General features: G+C 42.1%; 2 protein-coding genes and 1 long non-coding RNA gene across 7 annotated transcripts in view; 2 read left to right on the plus strand and 1 right to left on the minus strand.

Annotated features, from left to right (window-relative positions):
• AKR1A1 (aldo-keto reductase family 1 member A1) overlaps nucleotides 1-15,497 on the minus strand; it is a 45,901-nt gene extending 30,404 nt beyond the window's left edge. Inside the window, exons 1-2 of one of the 4 annotated variants that reach the window (XM_043521620.1) lie at nucleotides 15,308-15,461; nucleotides 10,608-10,961 (exon numbers count right to left, since the gene is read on the minus strand). In XM_043521620.1, the coding sequence (XP_043377555.1) occupies nucleotides 10,608-10,730 (123 nt within the window). In that variant the 5' untranslated portion in view covers nucleotides 10,731-10,961; nucleotides 15,308-15,461. Of the gene's footprint in view, nucleotides 1-5,558; nucleotides 5,769-10,607; nucleotides 10,962-15,307 lie in introns of those variants that run through there. The other 3 variants (XM_037907546.2, XM_037907547.2, XM_007061658.4) reach the window with 3 other exon arrangements.
• Nucleotides 15,462-24,475, plus strand: PRDX1 (peroxiredoxin 1). 2 transcript variants are annotated; one of them, XM_037907549.2, is made up of 6 exons: nucleotides 15,462-15,682; nucleotides 18,542-18,658; nucleotides 19,494-19,647; nucleotides 20,006-20,128; nucleotides 22,066-22,196; nucleotides 24,077-24,475. In XM_037907549.2, the coding sequence occupies exons 2-6, from the start codon at nucleotides 18,553-18,555 to the stop codon at nucleotides 24,160-24,162; spliced, it is 600 nt and encodes a 199-aa protein (XP_037763477.1). In that variant the 5' UTR covers nucleotides 15,462-15,682; nucleotides 18,542-18,552; the 3' UTR covers nucleotides 24,163-24,475. The 2 variants fall into 2 exon arrangements, with proteins under 2 accessions (XP_037763477.1, XP_043377556.1); XM_043521621.1 differs by having other exon boundaries at nucleotides 15,580-15,682; nucleotides 17,411-18,658.
• A 269-nt stretch (nucleotides 24,476-24,744) lies between these two features.
• On the plus strand, nucleotides 24,745-26,827 carry LOC122461564. Its single transcript, XR_006283515.1, has 2 exons — nucleotides 24,745-26,262; nucleotides 26,369-26,827. It is a non-coding gene; the product is annotated as an uncharacterized LOC122461564 (long non-coding RNA).
• The last annotated feature ends 1,008 nt before the right edge of the window (nucleotides 26,828-27,835 follow it).

Here is a 27,835-nt window from a genome sequence, read left to right on the forward strand (position 1 = left end):
AGGTAGCAAAATTTACAGATGATACAAAATTACTCAAGATAGTTAAGTCCAAAGCAGACTACAAAGAGTTACACAGGGATCTCACAGGGATATATTAGCATGGAAAAAAAGTACACAGAAGGGCAACAAAAATTATTAGGGCTATGGAACAGCTTCCATACGAGGAGAGATTTAAAAGACTGGGACTTTTCAGCTTGGAAAAGAGATGACTCAGAGGGGATATGATAGAGGTCTATAAAATCATGACTGGTGTAGAGAAAGCAAATAGGGAAGTGTTATTTACTCCTTCACATAACACAAGAATCAAGGTTCACCCACTGAAATTAATAGATGACAGGTTTAAAACAAACAAAAGGAAGTATTTCTTCACACAATGCACAGTCAACCTGTAGAACTCGTTGCCACGGGACTGTTGTGAAGGCCAAAACTATCCATCAATGGCTATTAGCCAAGATGGTCAGGGATGCAACCCCACGCTCTGGGTGTCCCTTGTCTCTAATTGACAGAAGCTGGGAGTGGACGACAGGGGATGGATCACTTAATGACTGCCTGTTCTGTTCATTCCCTCTGAAGCACCTCGGCATTGGCCACTATTGGAAGACAGGATATTGGGCTAGATGGACCATTTGTCTGACCCAGTATGGCCGTTCTTACAATAGCTTAGTCTCCTCTGGTCTGTAATTTTTAGTTCTATTTTTGGTTGCTGGATTTAGTGTACGGGTGCTAGTAGTGGTGGTGGCCTGCGATCTACAAGAGGTCAGATTAGATGATCTAGTGGTCCCTTCTGGCCTTAAACTCTATGCATACGACAGTGTAAATCAAGAATAACACCACTGAGTCCAGTGTAGGTATGCTTGCATAAAGGAGATCAAAATCTTTCCCAAAGGGTCTAGGGAAAATAAAACATTATCCTTTCCCTGTTGTTGTCCTTTCTCTTCAATGTGATTTACATCTGTTGGACAGCTGCAGAGCTGCAAAAATTATATAACTTAAGAACTACAGTGTATAAGTCAAAAGATTTATTTCTCTACTGCACTATATTCTTCAGGGAGACCACCACCTTTGGCAATGAATATCTCAGTGCACATAAGATTAATCTCCTGATTATAAATATGGATGTAAATGTACATTACAGGTCTCATCCTGCAAACCCTTCCTCACACAATTAATCCCAATGAACTCAGTGGGACTACTCACATGAGTAAAGACTTACAGGACTGGGTCCATAATTTATAAAGCTATTATACTGCTTTAAAAACCATGAATTCAGCCCATACAAGAGATATGGTTCCTGTCTTTCACACCCCAGACAAACAGAGGCCTAACAGCATTGCATGCAGACTAACTGGAGGATGTTTTCTATGACCTCCCAAATGATGAAAGGCCCAATCCTGAAAGTTGCTGAAAGCACTTAACTCCTATGTCAGGGAAGTAAAAGACAGCAAAGAAACAATGTGTATTGCACTGTATTTTGATACAGACAGGGAAATGCATTACCACTACACAGGCAAGAAGGGATTTACTGTCCTATAAAGGAAGATTTTACTGGAAAAGATTTCTCCCCCTCTCCCCACGGGAGGACTTTTCTTTTACATCAGTGTTTATAGCAGTGTACAGTTTTGGCCATAAATTTGCTCATGGTGTCTTTTTAAGTAGAGGCCCTCAAATGGAAAGATATACTGTATTTGCCACTTTCATGCACTAAAAAGGAAAAAATGAATGCACATCTTTAAGCTCCAACACATCATGTTTCAAATTTCCTAGGGTGTCAGAGTTCACAATACAGCAACCTGGCGCCACCCATACCAAGTACAGCTCAGGTGACGAGAGATTCCATAACATCCCAGAAATTAGTAGTAAGAATAGTAAAGGTAGAAGGAAACTAGAGAGCCATTTTTTCAGGCTTAAATACAAAGTGCTTCTGCAGAGTTTACGCCAAATCCTACAGCAGCCAAAAATATGGCGTTTCACCTATTCAGAAGATGAAGTTATGCACCCGAGCAGCCTGGAGTCCTACTGCTTTAACAGCTTGCCACCAGCTGGTCCAGGTGCATAACTTGTGCATTTGGGGAGGGGTAACTGATTTTGTCCAAATTACCAGCTCCGGGCTGTAGTTTGGGGACCAGAACAGACACAAGGAGGCCCACCCACATCATACCTTCCCTTCTCCCCTTTGTACACCTTGGGAGGAAAACTTTGGGGTCATAGGGTGTTGATTAAGAGTAAGTGTGTGCATGAGAGAGAGAGAGAGAGAGATGAAGAAATCTGGGCAGGATGCAGGCTGTGCAACCGAGTTAGATGCATAATTAGTCCTATCATTCTATCCAAAGCAGAAAGTGCCATTTTGATCTCACAGTGGTATTGATAACCAAATTGAGTTCAATGGAGTTACTTCCTATTTTCACCAGCATGATAGCAGAACCATATCTTGTTATACAAACTTATTCTGTAAGGTGTTCCACAGACCCAGAGCTGAAACTTTTAGGTTCCAATTCATCATTGCCCTGCAACTTGTACCCAACTGTAGCTATTTGCACCCGTGCAGAGCAAGCATAAAGCTCTACCAGATCAGACTGGCAGTGTTTTATGCCTCCTTTGCTGTGGAGATGGGAGACAGGGAGGAGACTCTTCAGAAAGATGGAATCTAGAAAAGTTCATCTCAATGGACAGAGCAAGACAATGAGGAGTTTTACAAGTTAGGCAGGCAGAGCTATGAATTTTTAATAACTATCCAACATAGAACAATATAAAACAATATGCAAACTGGAGCTAAGACCCAGCAGTTCCTTACCACACTTCTGTTATTTTATTATTAAAAATATCTTTTTCTTTCACCTGTTCTTTCTATTCAATTTTTGTAGTTACTGGCAGAGATCCAATGAAAGGGACACAGTTCCTTAAAATTCAAGAGAGAGTGGCCCACCCCACCAAAAGCTGAATTGTAACATGGACTCTATTGGAAATAAAAGTTTGGTGATTAGATAAAACACCTTGCATCTGTACTTTACATGCAGGACCTATTAGTGTTAGTGTAGACAGGGCCAGAGGCCTGATTTAGCACCGCTTCATCTAGGAGTAGTAGTCTTCTGTTGCTGGAGAAAGAGGAACAGTTGTGCAAGATGTGTTTTTGATTTAGGAGGGACAGAGATTTTAGGATTATCTATTGTGCTTTTACACTATAGTATCCAAGCACTTCTGAGGGTATAAGTTTGGCATAGCAAAATTCCCAGTGGACTTTGTGGAGTCTTTCTGCTCTTCTACAATTTCTGGTTATAGGAAACTTTGATTTTGGGGCGGAGAAAGGAGGCACGTAAATAGCATGTTGTTGATGGTGGAAAATTTTTATCAAAGAGGAAGGTCTTGCAACATGTCCTATCGGTTGAACTGTTAAAGGAAATCATGTTTCAGGATGCATTCCAAAGCCTGCTAACTTCCTCATCTTTCGCTGGGATCAGCCATTTAGCTTGGTTCCAGAGTGCTGCTTCCTGAATTAAGTTCTACCCACACTAGAGAGACAAGCTCTGTCACCAACAGAAGTTGGTCCAATAAAAGATATTACCTCACCCACCTTGTCTCTCTAATATCCCAGGACTAACACAGCTACAGTAATACTGCATTATACCCACACTAGATAATCTACTTGTAAAGATCCATGAACAGTATGTAGTATCAGCTCAAGACGCATCTACATGGGGAAATTGACTGGAATAGCTATTCTGGAACAAACTATTCTACAGTGGCTATTCTGCAATAGCTGTACCAGTCAATTTCCCAACGTAGAACCCTTAGTGTTGGGACACTGATGAAAGAAGATATGTTTTGCTATGTCCTGCTCCTTGGACTCTGCCTTTATACATCTACAGCTCAGAGTAAATGGGAATTGAATAGCAGAACTTGGTTTTAATCACCTAAATACATAAAAAAGACAGATTCATAGATATTAAGGTCAGAAGGGACCATTATGACATCTAGTCTGACCTCCTGCACAATGCAGACCACTGAATCTCACCCACCCATTCCTGCGATAAACCTCTCACCTATGTCTGAACTACTGAAGTCCTCAAACCATGGTTTAAAGACTTCAAGGTGCAGAGAATCCTCCAGCAAGTGACCCATGCCCCATGCTGCAGAGGAAGGCGAAAAAACCCCAGGGCCTCTTCCAATCTGCCCTGGAGGAAAATTCCTTCCTGACCCCAAATATGGCGATCAGCTGAACCCTGAGCATGTGGGCAAGATTCACCAGCCAGATACCCAGGAAAGAATTCTCTATTTACACCCAAGTATAATCAGAGTTGTGTGTAATTTTAACTGTGTTGATGGGTAGCATAAGTAACATTCTAGTTGAGCTGCATTTTAATAAATACAATTCACATTCCCCCTGAACTCAGAACTTTAATCCAGAGGGCAAGGTATGCCCACATAATCAGTAACCGTTGATAGCACACAAGTACAAAAGTATCCTACTCCACATAAATACAGTTTTATGTTAACACTGCATGGTGCAGAGGTGGCAGAACTAGAAAGTCTGGAAGGGGAGGAAAAAGCCTAAGTTAAACTCTAATATTTTTCTGTCCAGATGTCTCCCTTCACGTGATTTGCTTTGAAGTCAGCGCCGTTTGTAAAGAAAAGAAAAGACATCCAGCAGCCTGCAGTTATTTTTGCCATAAAAATATGGAACCGTTTTTGTAGCAATGAAGACAAAAATGAAACAGGCAGAGTCTGTCAATAAGTTACTATATAATTAAGAAACCACGGTTAAACCTCGGTATGACAAGCAGGGTTCATTTCTCTGTGCATGTGTGTAGGGCCACGGGAAGGAAACCTGAAGTCAATGGGGTGAGAGTCAAAGGTGATGGGAAAGTAACGTGAATAGCTTTGGGGGGGAAGGGGGGAGTCTATAATGACTAATAGCGAGAGATGTAAATTAAAAGCCTTCCTTTACATCTCACTTCTTTTAGGGGCCGGTGGGAAGTCCACGAGTTTGGTTTGTTTTTCTAATCAGAGGTGCCATAGTTTTGTAGCACTCGGTCCCTTTTACTCCACAGCTCAGAGGTTTCAGAGTAGCAGCCGTGTTGGTCTGTATCCGCAAAAAGAACAGGAGGACTTGTGGCACCTTAGAGACTAACCAATTTATTAGAGCATAAGCTTTCCTGAGCTACAGTGAAGTGAGCTGTAGCTCAGGAAAGCTTATGCTCAAATGAATTTGTTAGTGCCACAAGTCCTCCTTTTCTTTTAGCTCAGAGGTTAGCTCTCCAGTTTTGCCATTACTCTAGTTTAAACTACCCTTTGAACAAAGTTTAACCGCAGGTACCCACATGCACAAACCGGGCAGCACAATGCATCCCTCTCCCCTTCCTTTTATAGACTCAATGAAGCAATCATCCCACCAACTTCAACGACAAAAGCTAATGGAAAAGGGACATTTAGCCCAAGACAGCCACAGCTTTTGCAAATCGTCCCCCCGCGCCGCGGGGGATACACAGACCAGTCTCATGCAAATAGGGTTAAATTGAAACGGGAATTAAAACAGCTTTAGGAAATCAGATCGGGAAACTCACCGCACACCCGTTACTCCACTTTCTCTATTCCCAACAGGAGTTCAAAATACAACAACTCTCCGCTCTACATTTCCGTTTCCGGGTTTGAACTTTAACCGCACAGTCAGAGTCAGCAGATTTCCCCTTCCACGTGGGGCTGCAGAATGCACATTTGTTACCATATTTCCTCTGCTTTGCGAAGTCCTCAGTGCAGCACAACTTCCACGGCAGCCTTTGGAAGCTTGCTGGGGGTGTTGGATGGAGAAGGTAGCTCCGAAATTGAGAAAGGGGGAGCCCCTAAGTGGCAAAATCCTGCCCGGATTCATTCTCATTTGAAAGGAAGATTCCCATTATTCTGGAGTTAAAATTGAAATAGCTTTTCTCTTGCCACCGAGGGTTTTGCATGTAGAATTTTGTGAGGGAGGATTTTGCATTGAAAGCTATTCTCTCCTGTAAAGGAGGAGTTTGCTTTTTAAATTTCTTCCTCTGCTGATGGAAAAATTGTCAGTGTTTCCTCCTCCTCACTGTTTAAAATGTCCCTCACTCAAACCGTCACAGTTTGAGACACAACTCTTGGTCCCATCCTCCAAACTCGTTCTCAGCTAAGCAGTTCATTGGAATAAGTGGAGTTACACACCTGACTAAAGGTTGATAGGATCTGCTCCCCTATGACAAACAACCAGGGAAATCATTATTCCATCACAGTAGGGTTAAAAAGAGAATACGCACATCACAAGAGAAGTGGTATAGTGGACTGGACTGCTGGATGGACTTTGGATCATTTAGTTTTAGTTAATTTAATTATGTTGTTTGTTAATCATTTCTATGTAGAGCCTCTTGTCTTTTGCTATTTCTTTGTCTCTGCCTTACACTTAATAGTGGTACATTTCAACAGCTTGGATTTTCAGATTAATAGAAAAAGTTAAAAATGATCTCAACAGGGTAACAAACTGCTCCAATCTATTTAAAAGGAGGGCTTTTTAAAAATGAAGATGAACCATAGACTTCCCTAAGGGAGAACATTGTTCAAGCATATATTTTCCATCAAAGTCTTTGTTTTTTCTCCCAACAACTTGTCCTTCTCTTTTGGGAGATATTTCCCTCCCACCAAAAGTCTCTTACACTATTTAAATCCATAGTTTTGAATATTAGCATTCCACAGAAAACCCAATGTCAGTTTTTTTCACCCTTTTTCATGCAATAATGTTTGCATTAGAAGGTGCAACAAGAGGAGGAAGTGTACTGGGACAACAAAGACAGCTTTTATTCAAACACACTCATTCTCTAATATGTGTTTCCTTATTTAAGCAAGTAGGTTTAAATCAAGATTAACCTGGGTATGTGTATATAGATTAATACTGTGTAGATATGATCCTGCTCCCACTCCAGTCAATGGCAAAAGTTTAATTGATTGCAGTGGAAGCAGGATCTGTCCCTGTGAGTGTGGAATATTCCTATGTTTGTTGTACTTGTATAACTAAATATGGCCATGACTGAGGAAAATCACATTCAGCTGTGACTTTGTACTACAGGTTTCCATTTTTACAACCAACTTAGAAAGCATGAGAATCTGGGAAGTAAAGTAGAGTTATAATGGAAACACAAACTGATATCTACAACAGGGACTTTGTGTAGCAGGTGTTATTGTCTACCAAAATGCCATTTTGCTGCAGTCTTTTTCATCTTTGCTGTTCTCAGTTGGTTCAAACCTATAAGGATCAGGGATATAGGAAAATCACCTTTGGCCACTCACACAATCACCCTTCTCCATGTTGCATCCTGTCTCTAGCAAACAGAGTAAGGGAGCAGAGACTAGAGAGAAAAAAGGAAAGACAAGGCGGGGGGGAGAAGAAAAAAAGGAAAGAGTACAGTGCAAGAAGAGAAGGTAGTGAAAGTTCCTGTTTTTCTTGAAACTATTAACAGTCACTGCCAAGAACATGACAAATTTAAGGCTGTAGAGGCTGCTTAAATAATGTGGCCTTAAGTATGAAAAGTGCAAAAAATATATAATACCAGCCAGCTCTTATATAGCACTTTCCATCAGAAGATCTCAAAGCACTTGACAAAGGAGGTGAGCATCATTATTCCCATTTTAAAGACAGGGAACTCAGGCACAGGGAGGTGAAGTGTTTTGCCCAAGGTTATCCAGCAAGCCAGTGGCCGAGTTGGGACTAGAACCCAGGTCTCCTGAGGCCTAGTCCACTGAACTAAATGCCCAGTAACTAAATAGGAAGTAGACAAGAGAATGGAAGAAAATATATTAAAATTTGTGTCATAAAGGGCTGTAATGATCCATTCAGGCAGACATAACATTTGCCAATTAAAAAGCATACTTGCAGAACAGGGAAAGGAACACAGGACATTCTGATCTAACTTAAAAAATCAAACATCTATCACTTTGAGCTAATGCAGAAAAAAGTACAAATACACAAAAAGAAAAGGAGTACTTGTGGCACCTTAGAGACTAACCAATTTATTTGACATAAGCTTTCGTGAGCTACAGCTCACGAAAGCTTATGCTCAAATAAATTGGTTAGTCTCTAAGGTGCCACAAGTACTCCTTTTCTTTTTGCAAACACAGACTAACACGGCTGTTACTCTGAAACCTACAAATACACAGTATATTATGTGATTTCACGGACTGAATTTCAGAGCTCAATTTCTCAAAATGTTTGCAAAGGTAGTATTACTAGACCTAACTGAGTCTGAGGCCTATCAGTGGTAGCTAAATGCCTATCAGACTGAGAATATGACAACATATGATAATTTTTTTCATCTTTGTTACCTTAAAATCTCTATAGGTAGGCTGGGAGTTTTCTCTTAGCAGAGGGCCTAGAGCAGGGGTTCTCAAACTGGGGGTCGGGACCCTTCAGGGGGTCGCGAGGTTATTACGTGGGGGGTCGTAAGCTGTCAAACTCCACCCCAACCCCGCTTTGTCTCCAGAATTTATAATGGTGTTAAATATATAAAAGAGTGTTTTTAATTTATAAGGGGAGTCGCACTCAGGGGCTTGCTATGTGAAAGGGGTCACCAACATAAAAGTTTCAGAACCACTGGCCTAGAGAGTGAATATTGCAGACTGTACAGAGAAGGAAAGAGTGGACAGGAAAAATGCCCAGGAGTCCCAGCAGGAAAAGGAGAGGGAGATGCACCAGGACATAATGGAGCTTCTCCATTAGCAAACGCAGATCTGCAGACTTGTGGACCTCTTGTGGACCTCTAGGTTCAACAATCCCGGGCTTGACTGCAGTTGGTGGAGTGCTGCAGCATAGTGCCTCCCTGCACCTCCCTTGCCATTCAATGTGGCCTCAGAGCCAGCACGCTTATCCCTATCACTCCACACTGGGGGAAAGCATGGATAACCACAGTTTCACATACACTGACCAGCAAGAGCCATGGCTGATGTATGTGTAGCTACAATGGACATCAATGTTCCTGTCCCTTGTTTATTTATTGAGGGTCTGAAAATTTTTGAAGTTAAAAATCTATTTACTATTATGACAGGTTTCGGAGTAGCAGCCGTGTTAGTCTGTATTCACAAAAAGAAAAGGAGGACTTGTGGCACCTTAGAGGCTAACCAATTTATCTGAGCATAAGCTTTCGTGAGCTACAGCTCACTTCATTGAATGCATTCAGTGGAAAATCACTGTAGCTCACAAAAGCTTATGCTCAAATAAATTGGTTAGTCTCTAAGGTGCCACAAGTCCTCCTTTTCTATTTACTATTATGTCCTTCAGATTGTTAGGTGCTGTTTTCATAACTGAATAAAGCTCTTATTTTGAAAGTGATTCATCTTTATTAGTTTACAACACATGGTGCATAATGCCTGCTGGCTGCAGATGGGTGGCAAACAGTGTAGTCATACATGTACACCAAGCAACCCAACACTTCCTTAGCTGCGCTTACAGTGACATACACACAGATGTGCAGCAAGCACCACGGAATTCCTAACGGGCCCCCAAACTGCAGCACCAGGTTGAGCACAGTACACCACAGCACATTACTGTGGCTCACTGTTAATGTGCTCTTTCAAAGTCTCCCTAAGCCGTATAGCTCTGCATTGAGCTCGTCCGACAGTCCTTGTGTCCAGCTGTTCAAATTCAGCCGACGGCCGCTCTATCTTTACTCTTGAGGCAAGTTCTCCCCCTTTGCTTCACAAATACTGTGCAGGACACAACAGGTAGTTATAAACATTGGAATATTTCTATGAACCATGGGAGCTAGGGGTAGGCAGGGTTCCCCAAGCATTTCAACATCACCAAAGGTAATCCGCTGGTCAGGAAAGAAGGTCCCTGCTTTTAGCTTTCTGAACAGTCTTGTGTTCTTAAAGATGTGAGCATCATGCACCTTCCTTGACCAGCCGATACTGATGTCAATGAAGCACTGCCGGTGATCTTCAAGTGCTTGCATAACCATGGAAAAGTAGCCCTTTCTGTTGTTGTACTGTGTGGCAAGGTGCTCTCATGCCACAGTAGGGATGTGCATGCCATCTATGGCGCCACTGCAGTTTGGGAACCCCATAGCTGTCAAGCCATCCACTAAGTCCTGCACATTGCCAAGAGTCAGAGTCCTGCATAGCAAGAGACAGCTGACGTCCCTGCACACTTGCATGACTACAGCACCGACAGTGAATTTGCCAACTCCAAAATGATTTCCTATTATCTGGTAGCAATATGGCATTGCAAGTTTCCACAGTGTGGTTGCCACCACAGGTGCCGACTTTCTAATGTGCCGGGGGGGTGTTTGACCCCCCGGCTCTGCCCCAGGCCCCGCCCCCACTCCACCCCTTCCCACCCCTGCACCGTTCCACCCCCTCCCTGCAGTGCGCCACACCCTCACTTCTTCCACTCCCTCCTGCACGCCACAAAACAGCTGATCGCAGTGGAGAGATGCGGAGAGGAAGGAGGAGGTGCTGATTAGTGGGGCCTGCCAGCAGGCAGCAAACACTGGAGGACAGGAGGGTTGCTGATAGGGGGGCTGCCAGTGGGTACTCAGCACACACCATGTTTTCCCCGTGGGTGCTCCAGCCACGGAGCACCCATGGAGTCGGTGCCTATGGTTGCCACTCACTTCTGCACTGTCAATGCAGCTCTCAGTTTGTTGTCCCTGCATTGGATGGTGAGGCGAGCTCAGCACACGGATCCAAGAATGTGGCCTTGCCCATCTGAAAGTTCTGCAGCAACTGAGCATCATCCCAAACCTGCATTACGATGCTATCCCACCAGTCAGCTCTTGCTTCTTGGGCCCAGAAATGGTGTTCCACCATCTGTAGCTGCTCTGTGAATGCCAACAATCCTGAATTGGTCTGCACTGTGTGCCAAGTAGTCTGTCCTCAAAGAAATTGTGTTCTCTGAAGTTCTGCAAATACATCCTGTGCTTGCTATGCTCATGGCAATAGTACAGAGCTGTGGAGGCTCCATGATTCTGTGAGAGATGACAGACAGAAATAAGTCCAGGGTGGGCGTGTGGCAAATTGAAAATAGATGTGAAAACTATGGGATAGAAATGATATTATGGGGTGGAGAACATTGAATTACGGGAAGTTGAACATTTATGCCCCCACCATGCTTTGCCAAAACGACCCAAAAGACAGCGTGCCGAACAGTGGCAAGTGGCTCACTGAGATACCTACCCATGGTACACTGCACTGTGCATCAATCCAAGCACTCCTGGTGAGAGTACACAGCACCGATGCAAAGAGCCAAGTATGCATGCGCACAAACAATATACAAACTGCGGTGGCTGTATGCCGATTTAACTTGGATCACTAAAACTATGTAGTGCAGACATAGCCCTAGCGTTTGGGCTGCTCCAGCTGTGGCAGCAGGGAGGGACCAGTCTCCCTGCTCCTCTTTGCGGGGGAGGAGGGCTGGCTGGCCCAGTAATGTTATATCTGCAGTGCCAAAGCTTCACTGAGTCCTGGGTTTCTCCAGAGCAACACTCCAGACTGCTCTGGCAGGCAGCCCTGCTGTTAACCTCTTTGGGTTACTCTAGGTGGGAATTTGTAAATGTGTTTTAAGGAGTTAGCTAACGTGACTGTAAATTGCAGTGCAGACAAGGAACAAACATTTCTGCTAGCTGGATTTAGCGGTATAATTAAAGCAAGCACTGTAATTGCTGAGGTTTTATCTGTAACATTTTAACTAGGGCTGTCAATTAATCGCAGTTAACTCGCCATTAACTAAAAAAAATTAATGGCGATTAATCGCACAATAGAATACCAATTGAAATTTATTAAATATTTTTGGACGTTTTTCTACATTTTCAATATTGATTTCAATTACAACTCAGAATACAAAGTACACAGCGCTCACTTTATATTATTATTTTTTATTACAAATATATGCACTGTAAAAATGATAAACAAAAGAAACTGTATTTTTCAATTCACCTCATACAAGTACTGAAGTTCAATCTCTTTATCATGAAAGTGTAATTTACAAATGCAGATTTTTTTTTTTGGTTACATAACTGCACTCAAAAACAAAACAATGTAAAACCCTAGAGCCTACAAGTCCACTCAGTTCTACATCTTATTCTGCCAATCACTAAGGGTATGTCTACACTATGAAATTAGGTTGAATTTATAGAAGTCGGTTTTGTAGAAAGCGTTTTTATACAATTGATTGTGTGTGTCCCCACACAAATGCTCTAAGTGCATGTAGTCGGCGGAGTGTGTCCACAGTACCGAGGCAACCGTTGACTTCCGGAGCGTTGCACTGTGGGTAGGTATCCCACAGTTCCCGCTGCCCATTTGAATTCTGGGTAGAAATCCCAGTGCCTGATGGGGCTAAAACATTGTCGCAGGTGGTTCTGGGTACATATCGTCAGGCCCCCCTTCCCTCCCTCCTTCCGTGAAAGCAAGGGCAGACAATTGGGAAAACCGGTTTCTCCGCTTGCTTGCTGTGAGCTATGTACAACCTCATCAGCATCAGCATCTTCCTCGTCCCCAAAACCTGCTTCCGTGTTGCCTCCATCTCCATTGAAGGAGTCAAACAATATGGCTGAGGTAGTGGTGGCTGAACCCCCTAAAATGGCATGCAGCTCATCATAGAAGTGGCATGTTTTGGGCTCTGACCCATAGCGGCCGTTCGCCTCTCTGGTTTTCTGGTAGGCTTGCCTCAGCTCCTTAAGTTTCATGCATCACTGCTTCAGGTCCCTGTTATGGCCTGGGAGATTTTGAAAAATGTTTTGGCATTTCGAAAACTGGAACGTAGTTCTGATAGCACAGATTCCTCTCCCCATACAGCAATCAGATCCCGTACCTCCCGTTCGATCCATGCTGGAGCTCTTTTGCGATTCTGGGACTCCATCATGGTCACCTCCGCTGATGAGCTCTGCATGGTCACCTGTAGCTTTCCACACTGGCCAAACAGGAAATTGAAATTCAAAAGTTCGCGGGCCTTTTCCTATCTACCTGGCCAGTGTATCTGAGTTGAGAGTGCTGTCCAGAGCGGTCACAATGGAGCACTCTGGGACAGCTCCCGGAGGCCAATACCGTCTAATTGTGTCCACAGTACCCCAAATTCGACCCAGCAAGGCCAATTTCAGCACTAATCCCCTTGTCGGGGGTGGAGTAAGGAAATCGATTTTAAGAGCCTTTTAAGTCGGAAAAAAGGGCTTCGTCATGTGAACGGGTGCAGGGTTAAATCGATTTAACGCTGCTAAATTCGACCTCAACTCCTAGCGTAGACCAGGGCCAAGACAAACAAGTTTGTTTACATTGACGGGACATACTGCTGCCTGCTTTTTATTTACAATGTCACCTGAAAGTGAGAACAGACATTCGCCTGGCACTTTTGTAGCCAGGCGTTGCAAGGTATTTACATGCCAGATACGCTAAATATTCGTATGCCCCTTCCATGCTTCAGCCAGCATTCCAGAGGACATGCTTCCATGCTGATGATGCTCATTAAAAAAATAATGCGTCAATTAAATTTGTGACTGTACTCCTTGGGGGAAGAATTTATGTCTCCTGCTCTGTTTTACCTGCATCCTGCACATATTTCATGTTATAGCAGTCTTGGATGATGACCCAGCACATGTTCGTTTTAAGAACACTTTCACAACAGATTTGACGAAATGCAAAGACGGTACCAATGTGAGATTGTTAAAGATAGTTACAGCACTCGACCCAAGGTTTAAGAATCTGAAGTGCCTGCCAAAAATCTGAGAGGGATGAGGTGTAAAGCATGCTTTCAGAAGTCTTAAAAGAGCAACACTCTGATGCGGAAACTACAGAACCCGAACCACCAAAAAAGAAAATCAACCTTCTGCTGGTGGCATCTGACTGAGATGATAAAATGAACATGTGCCAGTCCACACTGCTTTGGATCATTACCGAGCAGAACCCGTCATCAGCATGGACGCACATCCCCTGGAATGGTGGTTGAAGCATGAAGGGACATATGAATCTTTAGTGCATCTGGCACGTAAATATCTTGTGATGCTGTCTACAGCAGCGCCATGCAAACGCCTCTTCTCACTTTCAGGTCACATTGTAACAAGAAGCAGGCAGCATTATCTCCTGCAAATGTAAACAACCTTGTTTGTCTGAGTGATTGGCTGACCAAGAAGTAGGGCTGAGTGGACTAGTAGGCTCTAAAATTTTACATTGTTTTATTTTTGAATGCAGGCTTTTTTACATAGTTCTACACTTGTAAGTTCAACTTTCATGATAGAGATTGCACTCCAGTACTTGTATGAGGGGAATTGAAAAATAATTTTTTTTTGTTTTTTTACAGTGCAAATATTTGTAATAAAAAATAAATATAAAGTGAGCACTGTACACTTTGTATTCTGTGTTGTAATTGAAATTAATATATTTTAAAATGTAGTAAACATCCAAAAATATTTAAAATAAATGATATTCTATTGTTGAACAGCACAACTAATCATGCAATTATTTTTGTAATTGCACAATTAATTGCGGTTAATTTTTTTAATCGCTTGATAGCCCTAATTTTAACATTAAACTCAGTTGTGTGCCTAAACCAAACAGAACGTCAGTTTGATATATTCTTGGATCCAATATTTCAGAATACTTGTAGACATTTACACAGGCCATTTAGTCCTGGAAATTCCTCTGCACGTCCCTCAAAATAGCTGCTTCACAGGCCTGATGCACCGTCCATTGAACTCTGTGACAGTCTTTCCACTGAATCCAATGAACTTTAGCTCAAACCCCATCCAAGGGAAGATTTAACTTTTTTCAGCAGAGGGCTGCTCTGTGTCCCTGTCAGAGCTCGGAGATCACCTTTAATTTGGGGTAGTGACAAAACTGAAAACAAAATGCTTCCACTGATGTTACTGTACCAGTGAGAACAGAGGCAAGAAATATTAGGTGGAAAAGGCTAGCAGATACAACTAGTGGGACTGCTTGCATTAATATAGTGAGAATGATTTATTTAGTCATATATATATATATGTTTATAACATATTTTGTATACTAGAAATCCAATATAGGCCCAATTCTGTTTTTAAATAAGTTTTTAAATGGCAAAACTTCCACAGACCTCACTGGTACAGTTAAACCCCATAAACCTTACTTTCCCCCAAAGTCTAAAATGTTTCCTCCTCATCTCCCATGTCACAAGTGGTAAAGTACTGCTAGCTAACTAGACTATAAATTCAAGTTAAACAGTTTTTAATGATCTCTTTCTCTTGCAATGGAAGCCCACAATGGCTTTCTAAGAACCATTTGAAACCACCTTCCCATAAATTGATCAGACATTTATTACTATTACACTGCACATTTCTAAAGCACATACCACTGTAGTATCTAGACTGAAATCGCCACTTCTTCAAATTCATTCAGTTTGCAACACCAGGGATACTAAGGCTGCCTCCGTCTCTACATAACCTTATGCATGTCTTCCCTTAGTGAAACACTCAGGGAGTTGTGTAAATCTGCAAAGTCATGCTGGCGCTGCAGCCATAGCATCTGTAAAGGAGACAGAAGAGGAGGGGCCGAGTGAGTTTCCTTTATTCTTTCCCCCCTCGCCACCCTGCCCCATTTCCTCGCGAGATCCGGGAGGCTATAAAGCCACAGCTACAGAGCTTGCTTGCAGGCAGTTTAGTTAGTTTTGGGAGTCTGCTTGTGTGTGTGAGAGAAGTGGCGTTTGAGGAGCCTGCCTTTCCTTTATGTAAGTGTCTGTCGGTGCAAGCTTCAGTTATCTGCCCGTAGCAAAATTTAAATTATGGTATAACATGTTTTATCTGCAGGATAGATTTCGGTGGGTTTGTTCGTTTTTGGGGTAAACCTGCCCTTGGCTCCCTCCATACAAATGAGGATTGCTTAAAAATATACAGACTCGAGCTGTGTGGTGCTGTGCAGGTGGGAGTGGGGGTAAAAGCTTTCTGACGTTTTTTTCTTCCTAAATGGGACTTTGTAAATTAGAGGGAAACGGGGTGTGTGTGTGTTCTGTGCTTGGCTTGAATTGCCTTCCTGACGAAATGCTTGCAGATCGTCTGTTCTGTGCCGCACCTGGGGTAGTAGAAGGGCAGAGCATGGTGAACTAATTTTTCTGCCAGGAAAACCAAGCCTGTTAACGCTTAGATGCTTTTATGCTTCAGGTCCCTTTCTCCTTTAAGGGGGAGGAGGGAAGAGACTTTAGCTAGAACAATCTGAAAATCTGTTGTTAGCGTGACCTCCGGGAGCTGAATAAATCTGGCTCCCTGAAACGAATGTTGCTCCTAATACGCTCCTTTTTTCTGGGAGCAAAGCGCAGGAGCATTAAGGGAACCAACTTTGGGATTTCTCTAGTAGTCGCCATCAGCGGATTGTGATGCTGGTAGCTTCTCTTCTTACAGGGAGAGTAGGGGAAACAAATGCTCTTAAGGTGGCCCTGAAATGGCATGTTGTAATCCCAATTTCTCTTGGCTGGATAGACCAATGGCCTAGCAGGCTGTTAATCCTTTAATGGCAGAAGTTTAGCAAAGAAATTCTGGTTTGGACCCTTTGGGTTCTAACTTCGGGGAAATCTGGTTTGGATGGAGGTTAACTCGAAGTTGGTGAGCGTGGAGGGAACCCGCCCTATCTAGCGTTAGGACTAATGCCATGCTTGGTTTCTGTGGGCTGAGTTCCTCAGTGCGGGTGAGCTGGCTCCAGAGCAAGGTTCAGAGAGCCATGTTAAGCGAAGCTAGTTCAGTGGCCTCAGAATTGCACAACTGTGGCCTCTTACTAGGCATGGTAGAACAAAAGTTTCATCTATGTTTAACAAATTGTAAAAAGGGATAGTACAGTACCACTATTGTGACTAGTATCAGCACCTCTACTTCCATTCTGGTATCACGGGGAGAAGGGGCTGGCAGGGATTTTTTCTGGACTCCCCTCCCACCCCTGGTTCAAATAGCCTGAACTTGTTGTCTTTAGAGGATGCTGCAGGACCCAATTGTTTCAGCTGGCCTTTGAAGCTACAGGGGGACTTGAAGATTAACTATGAGCTGATTAAACTGTATTTGATGCCATTTTAAATCACTGACAGGTGACTGAGCAAAGGTCAGCTGCTTTTAATGGTTTATAAATTGAAAGGAAATAACACAATATTGAGCATTGGGTGTCTTCACCACATTGTGTTCAGGAAATGCTGTCAAATTTAGCTAGAGTATGCCAGATAGTTTTCTGTGGTTAGTTGCCATGTGCTGTGATAATACTAGACTGTGGCAGAGACTCCAAACAAAGTAGAAACTATGCTGTGGGGAATCATAATGCAGTTTTCTCACTTGAATATTAATTCTTGGCAACAACGGTGCCTAACAAATTTCATACAAAACTTGCCATTTTCTTAAAGATATAATCTAACATAACTTTACTGAAACTAAAGCAGTTTGCTTTTGTGCATAGAGCTTTAAATATGTTTTCCCTTACACAGGCATGAAGCTCTTAAAAGCATCAAACAAAATGCATCTGGTGTCTAACTTCTGAAATAACTGAAGTGGAGTCTGACCATTCTGCAACACAGCCATCTCCCTTAGACTGAACAAAAGAGACGTTGTTGCCCTTACACAATCTTAAATAACCTCTAAGAAGTATAAATGCTCTGTAGTGTTGAGAAAGCACTCCTAATCACAAACTTGCTAATTCAGCACTACAATAAAATTGATTAGCTAAAACTGGTACAAATAGCTTAAGTCTGAATTAATAAACAGTCATAGTAACACGGAAATCCATCATGTTGTAAAATGATTGAGTTCCTAAATTTTCCAGTAGTTTGCAGGGGGGGGTGTTTACACACACACACAGAGCTCCCTTTTCACTAACAAATAAAATGAAAGCTTTTAACCTTACACTATAACAACCTTTGATATACTCTAACTGGAGGAAGGACATAGTCTTCCTAGGCATACTGGCCATGCTTATTTGTTATCAAACCAATAGCATGGTGGAATGGTCAAGGTCTTGAACTGCATGTATCTATTCTGAACATGGAACAGACAGAGGCTTCCTTGTGTGGGTTGGATCTGTTAACTCTGAGTCATGCTGCATACTAGCACAACTGCAGAAGGCCAGCTTCTTTTCAGATCTCGAATTTTGTAGTGAGACGCTGAGTGAACTCAAAGTTAATATGCTAACTTTGTGCATGATACATTTTAAATTACTTAAGGCAGAGGGCAGAAGAGGAACAACTCTAGTCCATGGAATCTTATTAAGGTTGTATGAACTCAGTTTGGTAATGTCTCAAGTAGTTTGGTCTTAGATATGTGGATTGCATTTGTCTCCTCTTCCTAAAGTGTGTGTGTGTGTGACTACTTGTAATGTCAGTAGTCAATACTGATGTGTTGTTGTTTTTTTAAGATCCTACTTAGTGTAGCTATGTGATACCTAGGCACCAGAGGCTTTGGCAAACTAAACTTACTCGCTGAATTTGTGGTCAATATTAATGACAGAAGTTTCCAGTCTTAAAAAAACTGGATTATTATGGCAAAACTGCATGGTGCTCCTTGGGTTGACAATGCTACATTTCAGAAAAGCTACATTGTCTAACATGTCTCTAATATTCTAGCCCATATCAAGATGTCTGCAGGAAATGCATTTATTGGGAAACCAGCCCCCCGCTTCAAAGCCACAGCTGTGATGCCTGATGGGCAGTTCAAAGACATCACCCTCTCTGACTATAAAGGTAAGTCTAAAAGTATACAGTTGCACTTGTGGAAGAGAGAAGTAAGGAATCTACATGTGTACCGCATTTCATTTCTGGTGACTTGGATTGATTCAAAAGTCCGAGTTGGTGGTCATCCTTTAAATTCCCCACTTAGAATGTAACTTGTACAGTGATTTGATTGAGAAGTCCAGAGCTGGCATGGTAGGGTTATTACAAGTACACCTCAGTCTTCACTTGCAAAGCTGTGAGGAATCTGGCAGTATTTGCCCATGTTCTGCTTGGTGGGTAGCAAATGTGAATCCTAAACTTTAATGAGAGCTTAATTTACTCTAAAATGTATTGGATCAGACCTGTTTGGCTTGCTTATCACTCCAGACAAGGAGCTGATGCAACATCTCAAATGTTATGTGGCACAGTCAATTTTTTTGTTTTTCAAATGGAACTAATGTAATGCTTTCCCATCTTCATTAGCTAGCTGGAAGCAGTATTCTTCTATAGCACTAGAAAACTGGCTGCCTTGGGGAAAAACAGAGCAAGACTTTTTTAAAGTCATAAAACACTTCAGTCCTCCTTGGTCTCTAATAACAATGCACCAAGAACATTAATGATATAGTACATCCTACAGTGGAATCGAACATTTTGTAGCCAACAAATATACAGTTTCTGTATGGAAGCTAGTAGTATAACTAAAGCAGATGACCTCCTGTTCTAAAGACAAAACAGTCCTGACCTAGTTAAGTGGAATACACAGGGTCTTTGTGTATGTTTGTGCTTTTGAGACTACCTTAACTATCTAAGGAAGTCTAACTCACCCAAAGGACTAATTTGTGGTTTTTTCTTTATTTTTCCCTAGGAAAATATGTTGTTTTCTTCTTCTATCCCCTTGACTTCACCTTTGTTTGTCCAACTGAGATTATTGCATTCAGTGACAGGGCTGATGAGTTTAAGGAACTTAACTGTCAAGTAATTGGAGCTTCTGTTGACTCTCACTTCTGTCACCTTGCCTGGTAAGCATCCATCTTTAATGCTTGTGACTTATGCTAGTTTTTCTACAGAGTATACTAAAAAAAAAATCTATCGTAACTTTTCTGCTGTATTCAAATCTACAGCAAGACTAGCAAGCACCAATTGTATAACAGAAGTGTCTTGTTGCGATCAATACCAATTAATAGAGCTGGCATCTGGCCTAAGGATATTGCTAAATTATTGCAATTGCCACCTTTCCCCAAGACATTAATGATGCAGTTAATTGCAATATTAATTCTGCAAAAAGGTATAGGTATTCCAGCACAGGTACACTGTACTCCTGTAGTTTCCTGAACTGCTGTGTCCTTTCCTTCCTGACATACTCCTCTTCCTCTTCAGGATCAATACTCCTAAGAAGCAGGGTGGATTGGGTAACATGAACATTCCACTGGTTTCTGATACAAAACGCACCATTGCTAAGGAGTACGGCGTATTAAAAGAAGATGAAGGTATTGCATACAGGTAAGGCTGCTGGCAGGCTATCCTCATGACTGCTATGATCCACAGATTACTTCAAATAGAAGTAAAAAAAACTTCTAGAGTGTCTTTACCAAAAAAACTGCTAAAACTTGCATGTACTTGGGAGATCTTGCAAGTTAAAGTTCATTTAGCTTACTTGCTTCCCTGCAGTCAAACTAAAATTCTCTAAGCTTTCTCAAACATGCCATGCTTGGCTGCCAAAGGCACTCGCTCATACCTTGGTTTCTTTAGCTGAAAGTTGCCTTCCTTTTCCTAACCCGTGTCACTATTGGACAGCATACTAGCTAGTTGCCACTCTTCACTCAAAATTGCTGTTTCCATAGTGACACACTGTGTAGTCTGCAAATCTTCTGTGCTTTGCAATGAACCATATAAATGTAAATGCTAGCTTAATTAAAGAAATATCAAGCTGGGGGTGTGAGCTTCCTGTATATACCTGCCTCATGACTGCTATTTTAGTCTAAGGAAGTGAACATCTCATAACCTTTCTGAATATTGATTTCAGATCTGACAGGTCTGGAAGACCACCGGATCTTTTGTGGCCTGCCATTCAGAGCTTAACTTCAGCGGCCTCACCTCGAGACTAGAGTTTATCTACTGCAACCAAATACCTGCTAATTTCAATATAGTTTTGAAAGGAGGTTCAGCTATGGCTTCATTTGGTCTCTGACATGAGTGTTCCTTTCATCCATGTTGTCAAGGTTCCTTCCCCACTCTGAACTGTAGGGTACAGATGTGGGGACCTGCATGAAAACCTCCTAAGCTTACTTTTACCAGCTTAGGTTAAAACTTCCCCAAGGTACAAACTGTTATACCTTTTGCCCGTGGACTTGCTGCCACCACCAAACGTCTAACCGGTTTTATTTTATTCAGAAAGAGCCCGTTTGGAAACGTCTTCCCCCCCAAAATCCTCACCAAAACCTTGCACCCCCCTTCCTGGGGAAGGCTTGATAAAAATCCTCACCAATTTGCATAGGTGACCACAGACCCAAACCCTTGGATCTTAAGAACAATGAAAAAGCAATCAGGTTTTTAGAAGAATTTTAATAGAAGAAAAAGTAAAGAATCACCTCTGTAAAATCAGGATGGTAAATACCTTATGGGGTAATTAGATTCAAAACATAGAGAATCCCTCTAGGCAAAACCTTAGTTAAAAAAAGACACAAAGACAGGAATATCCATTCCATTCCATTCAGCACAGCTTATTTTCTCAGCCATTTAAAGAGAACAGAATCTAAGGCATATCTAGCTAGATTACTTACTAAGTTCTAAGACTCCATTCTTGTTCTGTCCCCAGCCAAAGCATCACACAGACCCTTTGTTTTTCCCCACCTCCAGCTTTGAAAGTATCTTGTCTCCTCATTGGTCATTTTGGTCAGGTGTCAGCGAGGTTATCCTAGCTTCTTAACCCTTTACAGGTGAAAGGGTTTTTCCTCTGGCCAGGAGGGATTTTAAAGGTGTTTACCCTTCCCTTGATATTTGACACATGTGAAAGGAGCTTCCCTGTCCTTGCCTCTGCTACCTTCCTCCTCTGTTCTATTCTTTTTCCATTGATCCTTATGCATGGAAGGCTCTCCTCCTGGGTATATTTCCTATTGCAAAGGGAGTTGTAAATGGTCTCCAGATAAAAATTTGTTCTCCTGTCACCTCTAGCATATGTTGAGGATAAGCCTGCAATGTAGTATTGTGGGACAAACACTTGTTTCAATATTTTACATACAAGGGATAGTATTGTTGTGCAGCCTGACTTTCTTTGAAAAGTTCAGTAACTTAATATCACACTAAAAACAAACCCATGCAGTAGCTTGTTGTACTGCCACATTAGAGTATACTTGCAGAGCTGAAGGCATAATCTTTCTTTCAAAGTCTGTTCTTTGTTTTGACTTTTGTGTTCAAAATTTTTATGTGCTTTTCTGCAGAGGCCTGTTCATTATTGATGATAAGGGAATCTTGCGTCAAATTACCATTAATGATCTCCCTGTTGGCCGCTCAGTTGATGAAACTCTCAGATTAGTCCAGGCTTTCCAGTTCACAGATAAACATGGAGAAGGTAAGCTCTCGCATTAGTTTGCCTGAAGTATTTAAAAGTACCCCTTTTCCTCTTGTAAAGGGAAATAATCTTACCAACTGGAAAAGCAATGCCACATAGCCAGGGCCTTGGCAAACTCAAGGCACTTGCATGTTTTTGCATAAAGCTTATGCAGAAACTTACTTAGTTGGAGGTAACCTCAAAATGCACCCAAAAACAAAGAAACCTTGTCTTATAGAGATTTTTCTCATTCATCTGTAAAAATGCAACACAATACTGTTCTACCCCTATTTTAGTTAATCTATTAAGCATTACTTCATGTAATGTACAAACATCACTTAAAAATATGACTGATTCTGGTAATGGACACTTACTCAGTAACATCAAGCTATGTAAGCAGGTAGCAGTTGCTTGATCTAGTTCAATGGCTTATACGCTCCGCCATTTGAAGAACAAATGTACACCTAACCAGTAGCTATACTCACTTGTGCCCTCCAGGGATGGACTAGATGCAACTGAAAAGATTTATGGATGAAAAGTACTATGCAAGACTTGGGTAATATTACAGTGGCTCCCTAGTAAATTCCTGTGCAGGCTGCATCTCTCCCTGGGCTTGATAAAGCTTCCTATGGGAAGGCTTGGGCAGACAGGCACGGCAGCTCTCCATGCTTCTGCTTCTCACCTCTCCCTGTAGTCATGGGGCAAGTCAAATTAGGAAGGGCAGAAGAGCAACTGGCTAGCAGCTCAGGGCTCCCTCTTGCATTCTGTCTGTAAGTTCTGTGGTGCGGGAGGTTGGAATCTTACACTGAAACAAACCTATTAAAGAACTTCTAATGAGAACTTGCTATTCTGGTAGCTGACACTGTAATAGTCTTGAATCAGCGCAATTATTTCTAACCAAACTTTGGCTCACTGCTTAATCCACTTTTAATTATGGACAGAATTGGTAGTTTAAGTAACACTTTCTGTTACAAGACTGTCTTAAGTTGCTTAGAATTGCTGAACTTCAACCACCCATTTGGCGTTTTCATTCCAGGTGTCTTCCTCAGGCTGAATCTTTTTTTCTTAGAAACCATTCTCCTAAATGGGTCAGAGACCAAAACTAGGGGAAAATACTGTTGCCCATAGTAACTTCTTCCAGCCATTTTGTTAAGCACTAGTGCTTCCATGCTTTTGGGCAGACTCAATTTGCCAGTGTTCCTGCCCTGATTTAAGGGATGTGCTGTCTTTCCACTAGGCCAAATTTGAGCGGATTACTGTCCAAGTTAGAAGCCTCTGAAAAATCAGTTGGCACAGGCTCCAAGCTTATTGTTGAAGTCTCCAAAGATTATGCCTGTACTGGGCATGTGCCATTGCAGCACTGTTTTCGTGCTGACCAGGCTGGGTGTATGCCATCTCCAGAGACTGAGCAATACTTTACCTGCACTTGCTCCTCCTAGTTGCTGTTGGCCACTGGTGCCAGGCACCAGAACTGAGCAGGGAGACTGTCCTGTGTACTCAGTTGTCCCCTGGTGATGCCGAGGCAGTGAAGTAAGAAGCAGCCTGGCTGGGAGTTGAAGGTGGGGGAGGACAGGAACAGATGGGGACAGGGACAAACTGGGGGCAGAAGGATTTAAAGCCACTAGAGTATGTTTCCCCTCTAGGATTCCTGAGTCCGCAAATAGCTATAAAAGCATTCAGAAGCTGGGGAAATGCCAGAATTAAAATTGTCTATAGCTTCCTTGGGCACTGATAACTGAAGCACAAAATACAAGTAAAACAGAATCAAGTGTTAAGGTGAACGGCAGTGACAATTATTGCTGTATATTTGCAGTCTTATGAATTGCTGGCACGCTCTGTTCTCTTGTAAAAACATATCTTACAGAAACTTCTACAAGCAGTTAATAAAACTTCTCTTTCAGTTTGCCCAGCTGGTTGGAAACCTGGGAGTGAAACCATCAAACCTGATGTTCAGAAAAGCAAAGAATTCTTTTCCAAGCAGAAGTAAACTTGCTGCCTGTGCTCTACTGTTAGTCTGAGGATACTAGTCTGCCTTCAGGAAAAGAACAAGTGTCAAGTATTTTTTGAATTTTCTGACTATTTAAAGATTGTATACTATGAGACAAGAGATGTCTTGTCTGTAGGTGTCAACCATCCTTTTTACTAGTCTTACTGACAATACCTTGATATAGAATCCTAATGATCAATACTTGTGTATCATGCCCTGTTGACTTCAGTGACCAGTGTAAGTGGTTGGGTCAGTGTTGCATGTAGAACAGCTGTCTGACATCTTGTAACTATTAAACTCCTGAAAACTAAAACAGTGTATTGTTTCTTTAAGGATTCCAGCAGTGACTTAGGGACATGAAGCAACTCTGAAAATAACACTTTTCCTTTGGTCCATCGTGCAAATGAGCATTCAGGTTCTTAAATGCAGTTTGTCTAACTGTCTCATAAGAATGGCCATACTGGCGCAGACCAAAGGTCCATCTAGCCCAGTATCGTGTCTGCCAACAGTGGCCAATGCCAGATGCCCCAGAGGGAATGGACAGAACAGGTAATCAAGTGTTCCATTCCCAGCTTCTGGCAAACAGGCTAGGGACACCATCCCTGTCTCTATCCCAATCCTATCTGTTTCCCATTCCTGGCTCCTCATCCCATTCTCAGCACCTAGCCAGTCTGCCCTCTAGGCTTCATTTCAGTCCCCTTCCCCAGCCAAGTCTCTGTCCAGTAAGCACGCTCCCCACCAGAGCCAGGAGTGGAAAGACCAGTTAACTTACCTGAAAAATCAGTTACTGTAAAAATGTCTTGTCCACCCATACCACTTCTGGTGCATATGAGAAGAGATCCTTTTTTTTGGACAGCAGTGTCTGTCAGGGTCTACATCCTAGCTGTCCTTGTGTTCCTCACTACCGGAGGGTATAAAAAGTAGAGCAATCCCAATCATTTCTTTGCCAATACAGTAACCCAGTGTTTTCGGACTCTGAGTAGGAAATGGGCAGGGGAGGTTGTGGGATCCGTACATGACCAACAGACACTAGTTTTTGGAGATGTTTTGTCTATAACAATCCACATATCTGTCCACATGGATCCCTCTTTGTCATAGACCATTTCTTGTTAGTTTGGAGGTGGGTAGTAAGATTCTTTCTAAAATAGACATCTGATGTGTCTTGTAAAAGTGGACTGAGCTTCACATAGCTGCCCTACAACTTTGGAAATATGCAGCTTCAGCTGCTGTTTGAAGAATGTCCCTCAATACACTTGGGCATTAGAGCTCATTTGACTAGTATCTGATCTGGCTAGCTCGCATGTTAACATCCAACTGTATAAGAACAGGTGTAGATATCACTGATCTTTAACATCAAGGCTGCAATCCAGGTCTCTCTAAATTGCTTTCTTCAAGATATAGTAGGATTGTTTTACTACATAAGTGTATGAAATTTAGGCTTGGAAGAAAGCTAGGAGGTTAATGTGGAATTCTGAAATGCCTGTGGGCAGGAATTTGGGATGAGTTCATATGAAACTCTGCATAAGCAGCACCTGCCATGCAGGCCTGAATCTCCCCTACCCTTTGAACTGAGATAATGGCTACCAAAAAGGCAACTTTGTGGATTGGTGGTGGGGCTGATATGTGATTTATAAATCTATGTTCTGGTTATTTAGACGTATACAGTATTGATACTGTATGTTCAATCAGCTGGCTTTTAGGAAAACAAAATAATGGTTCTAGATAAGATGACGTTCGGTAACTACTTAAAGGTTATGGCAATACCCAAAATTTTAGCTGTAAAGAGCCTACCTCTAGGTTCCAATCAGTTACAAAACTTGGTTTACCAATACTGAGTCAAAAGGACTAGAAAGAGTTAGAACTCCAGACAGAAGTCTCTAACTCCTGTTATTGAAGGGGAGGGGGAACAGGCAAGGGCTGGGGTGAACTGTCTCTTCTATTTGAAGAAGCCAGGCTTGCCTGCCCCATAATCACAGGATAGTAAGGCTCTAGGTAAGATAGACATGAATATATACTATTTGTTTAAGTTGCTTTTCTGATTCTTTGGCTTAAGAAGGCTGTCTAGTCACCACTAGTCAAACTCTTGAAGAGAAGAACCTAGTCAGACCTGAATGCATCCGATGAAGTGAGATGTAGCTCACAAAAGCTTATGCTCAAATAAATTGGTTAGTCTTTAAGGTGCCACAAGTCCTCCTTTTCTTTTTAGTCAGACCTGATGGCTAAGCCTGATTGATCAACAGGGTACTTGCTCCTGGGGGGGAGTCTGTGCCAAAACAGTAAAAATTCTGCATATTTTATTTGTTAAAATAATGCAATATAATCACACCAGTTTCAACTGTTTTGGTAATTTAAACTACAAGAGAAAATCACTCATGTATTTAGGAAATGCTGAATAGTTAAAGTTAAATTAAACACTTGGTAACTAATACCCTCATTCCAGTTATAATGCTGGATTTTCATTTAAATTACAGTACAGAACACCAAACAGCAATTTAAAAAAAAAAGTAGTATGTCAATTTAAATTGCTCATAAATTGCTCAGACTTTCACACATGAAAGTCATACTGTTTTGCTAATTGTCCTGGACCTGGCTGAGTACTTTGAGAAGTGCTTGGTTCTAATTTACCAAGCAGTCAATAAAATGCAAGGATAATGTTTTATTTGCCTTCAAAGATCTACTTTTTTTTTTTTTAAACAAGCAAAATAAATCCTGAGCTATAATCTAACCCAATTGTGCCAAAGTGGCACAAAGAAAGAGTGAGTAAGCGCATAGATCTTCCTAGCTGAGGATTCCCTTACTGTCATTTATTATAATGCTCCTTTACATCACTCTGACAATGTAGGGGCCTTAACTTTCACAGGTTTTATGCTTCTGGGGGAATTGACTGAGAATGGGAACAGCTAACTAGGCTACTACTTTTTTTTTTTTTCCCCTCTAGCTTGCCTCTGTATAAGAAAAAACCCTACCCTTCTATGCCAGCAAGCTGTAGTCGCAAGAGAGGGACAGTGTCTCTCTTGCATGTGCCTAGCCCTGCCCTGCCCCACTCAACCACACAGGCATGCGCACCTAACTCCCTCTCCCCTCATCTCTGAAGCTGCTCCAGGCATGCTGGAACACACTGCTGGAGAAGAGGTGCATATGCCCCAGCAGACTTTTTGTTTTTGCATTTTTCTATGTGGGGGGCACAGAAATGCAGGCCGTATGTGTTCTGTGCCTCTGCAGTGGTGCAGAATCCCCCCCCCAGGAATAGGTACTATAGCCCATGGTCAAATCTAAGAGTGGGAGAACAGCATTATTCCATCCCAGAGGGGTAAAGGCATAAGGCCTGACACCAAGGGGAGGATGTACTCAGAGAGGACAGCTATGTAGCTAACCCTCTAACTGTATAGGGAACAAATTGCTAATGGATCAAAGACAGGGGCTTCTCAATTGGGGTTGGAAAATAAGAGACCCTTGAGCAACCTTACCACTAGAGGGTGGGAAAATACAATATCATGGGTGGGAAGGATGTCATGCAGATATTGCAGCTAGATGGCCCCTTATCAAACTAATAAAAAGCTCCGTTTGTTTCAAGGCTAGTAAATAGTCCAAGGTAATTGAGATGGGCTCTGTTAAGGGGGGCAGCTGGTGATGAGATGCCCAAATAGAAAACCTCTTCCACTCAACTTCATAA

The sequence above is a fragment of the Chelonia mydas genome, chromosome 8, assembly GCF_015237465.2.
Source record: "Chelonia mydas isolate rCheMyd1 chromosome 8, rCheMyd1.pri.v2, whole genome shotgun sequence".
Taxonomy (NCBI): domain Eukaryota; kingdom Metazoa; phylum Chordata; order Testudines; family Cheloniidae; genus Chelonia; species Chelonia mydas.

Coding starts and splice junctions, on each gene's coding strand:
- PRDX1 (XM_037907549.2), top strand. CDS start 18,553: ATGTCTGCAGGAAATGCATTTATTGGGAAACCAGCCCCCCGCTTCAAA. Junction 18,659..19,493: donor CACCCTCTCTGACTATAAAG/GTAAGTCTAAAA, acceptor ATTTTTCCCTAG/GAAAATATGTTGTTTTCTTC. Junction 20,129..22,065: donor GATGAAGGTATTGCATACAG/GTAAGGCTGCTG, acceptor GCTTTTCTGCAG/AGGCCTGTTCATTATTGATG.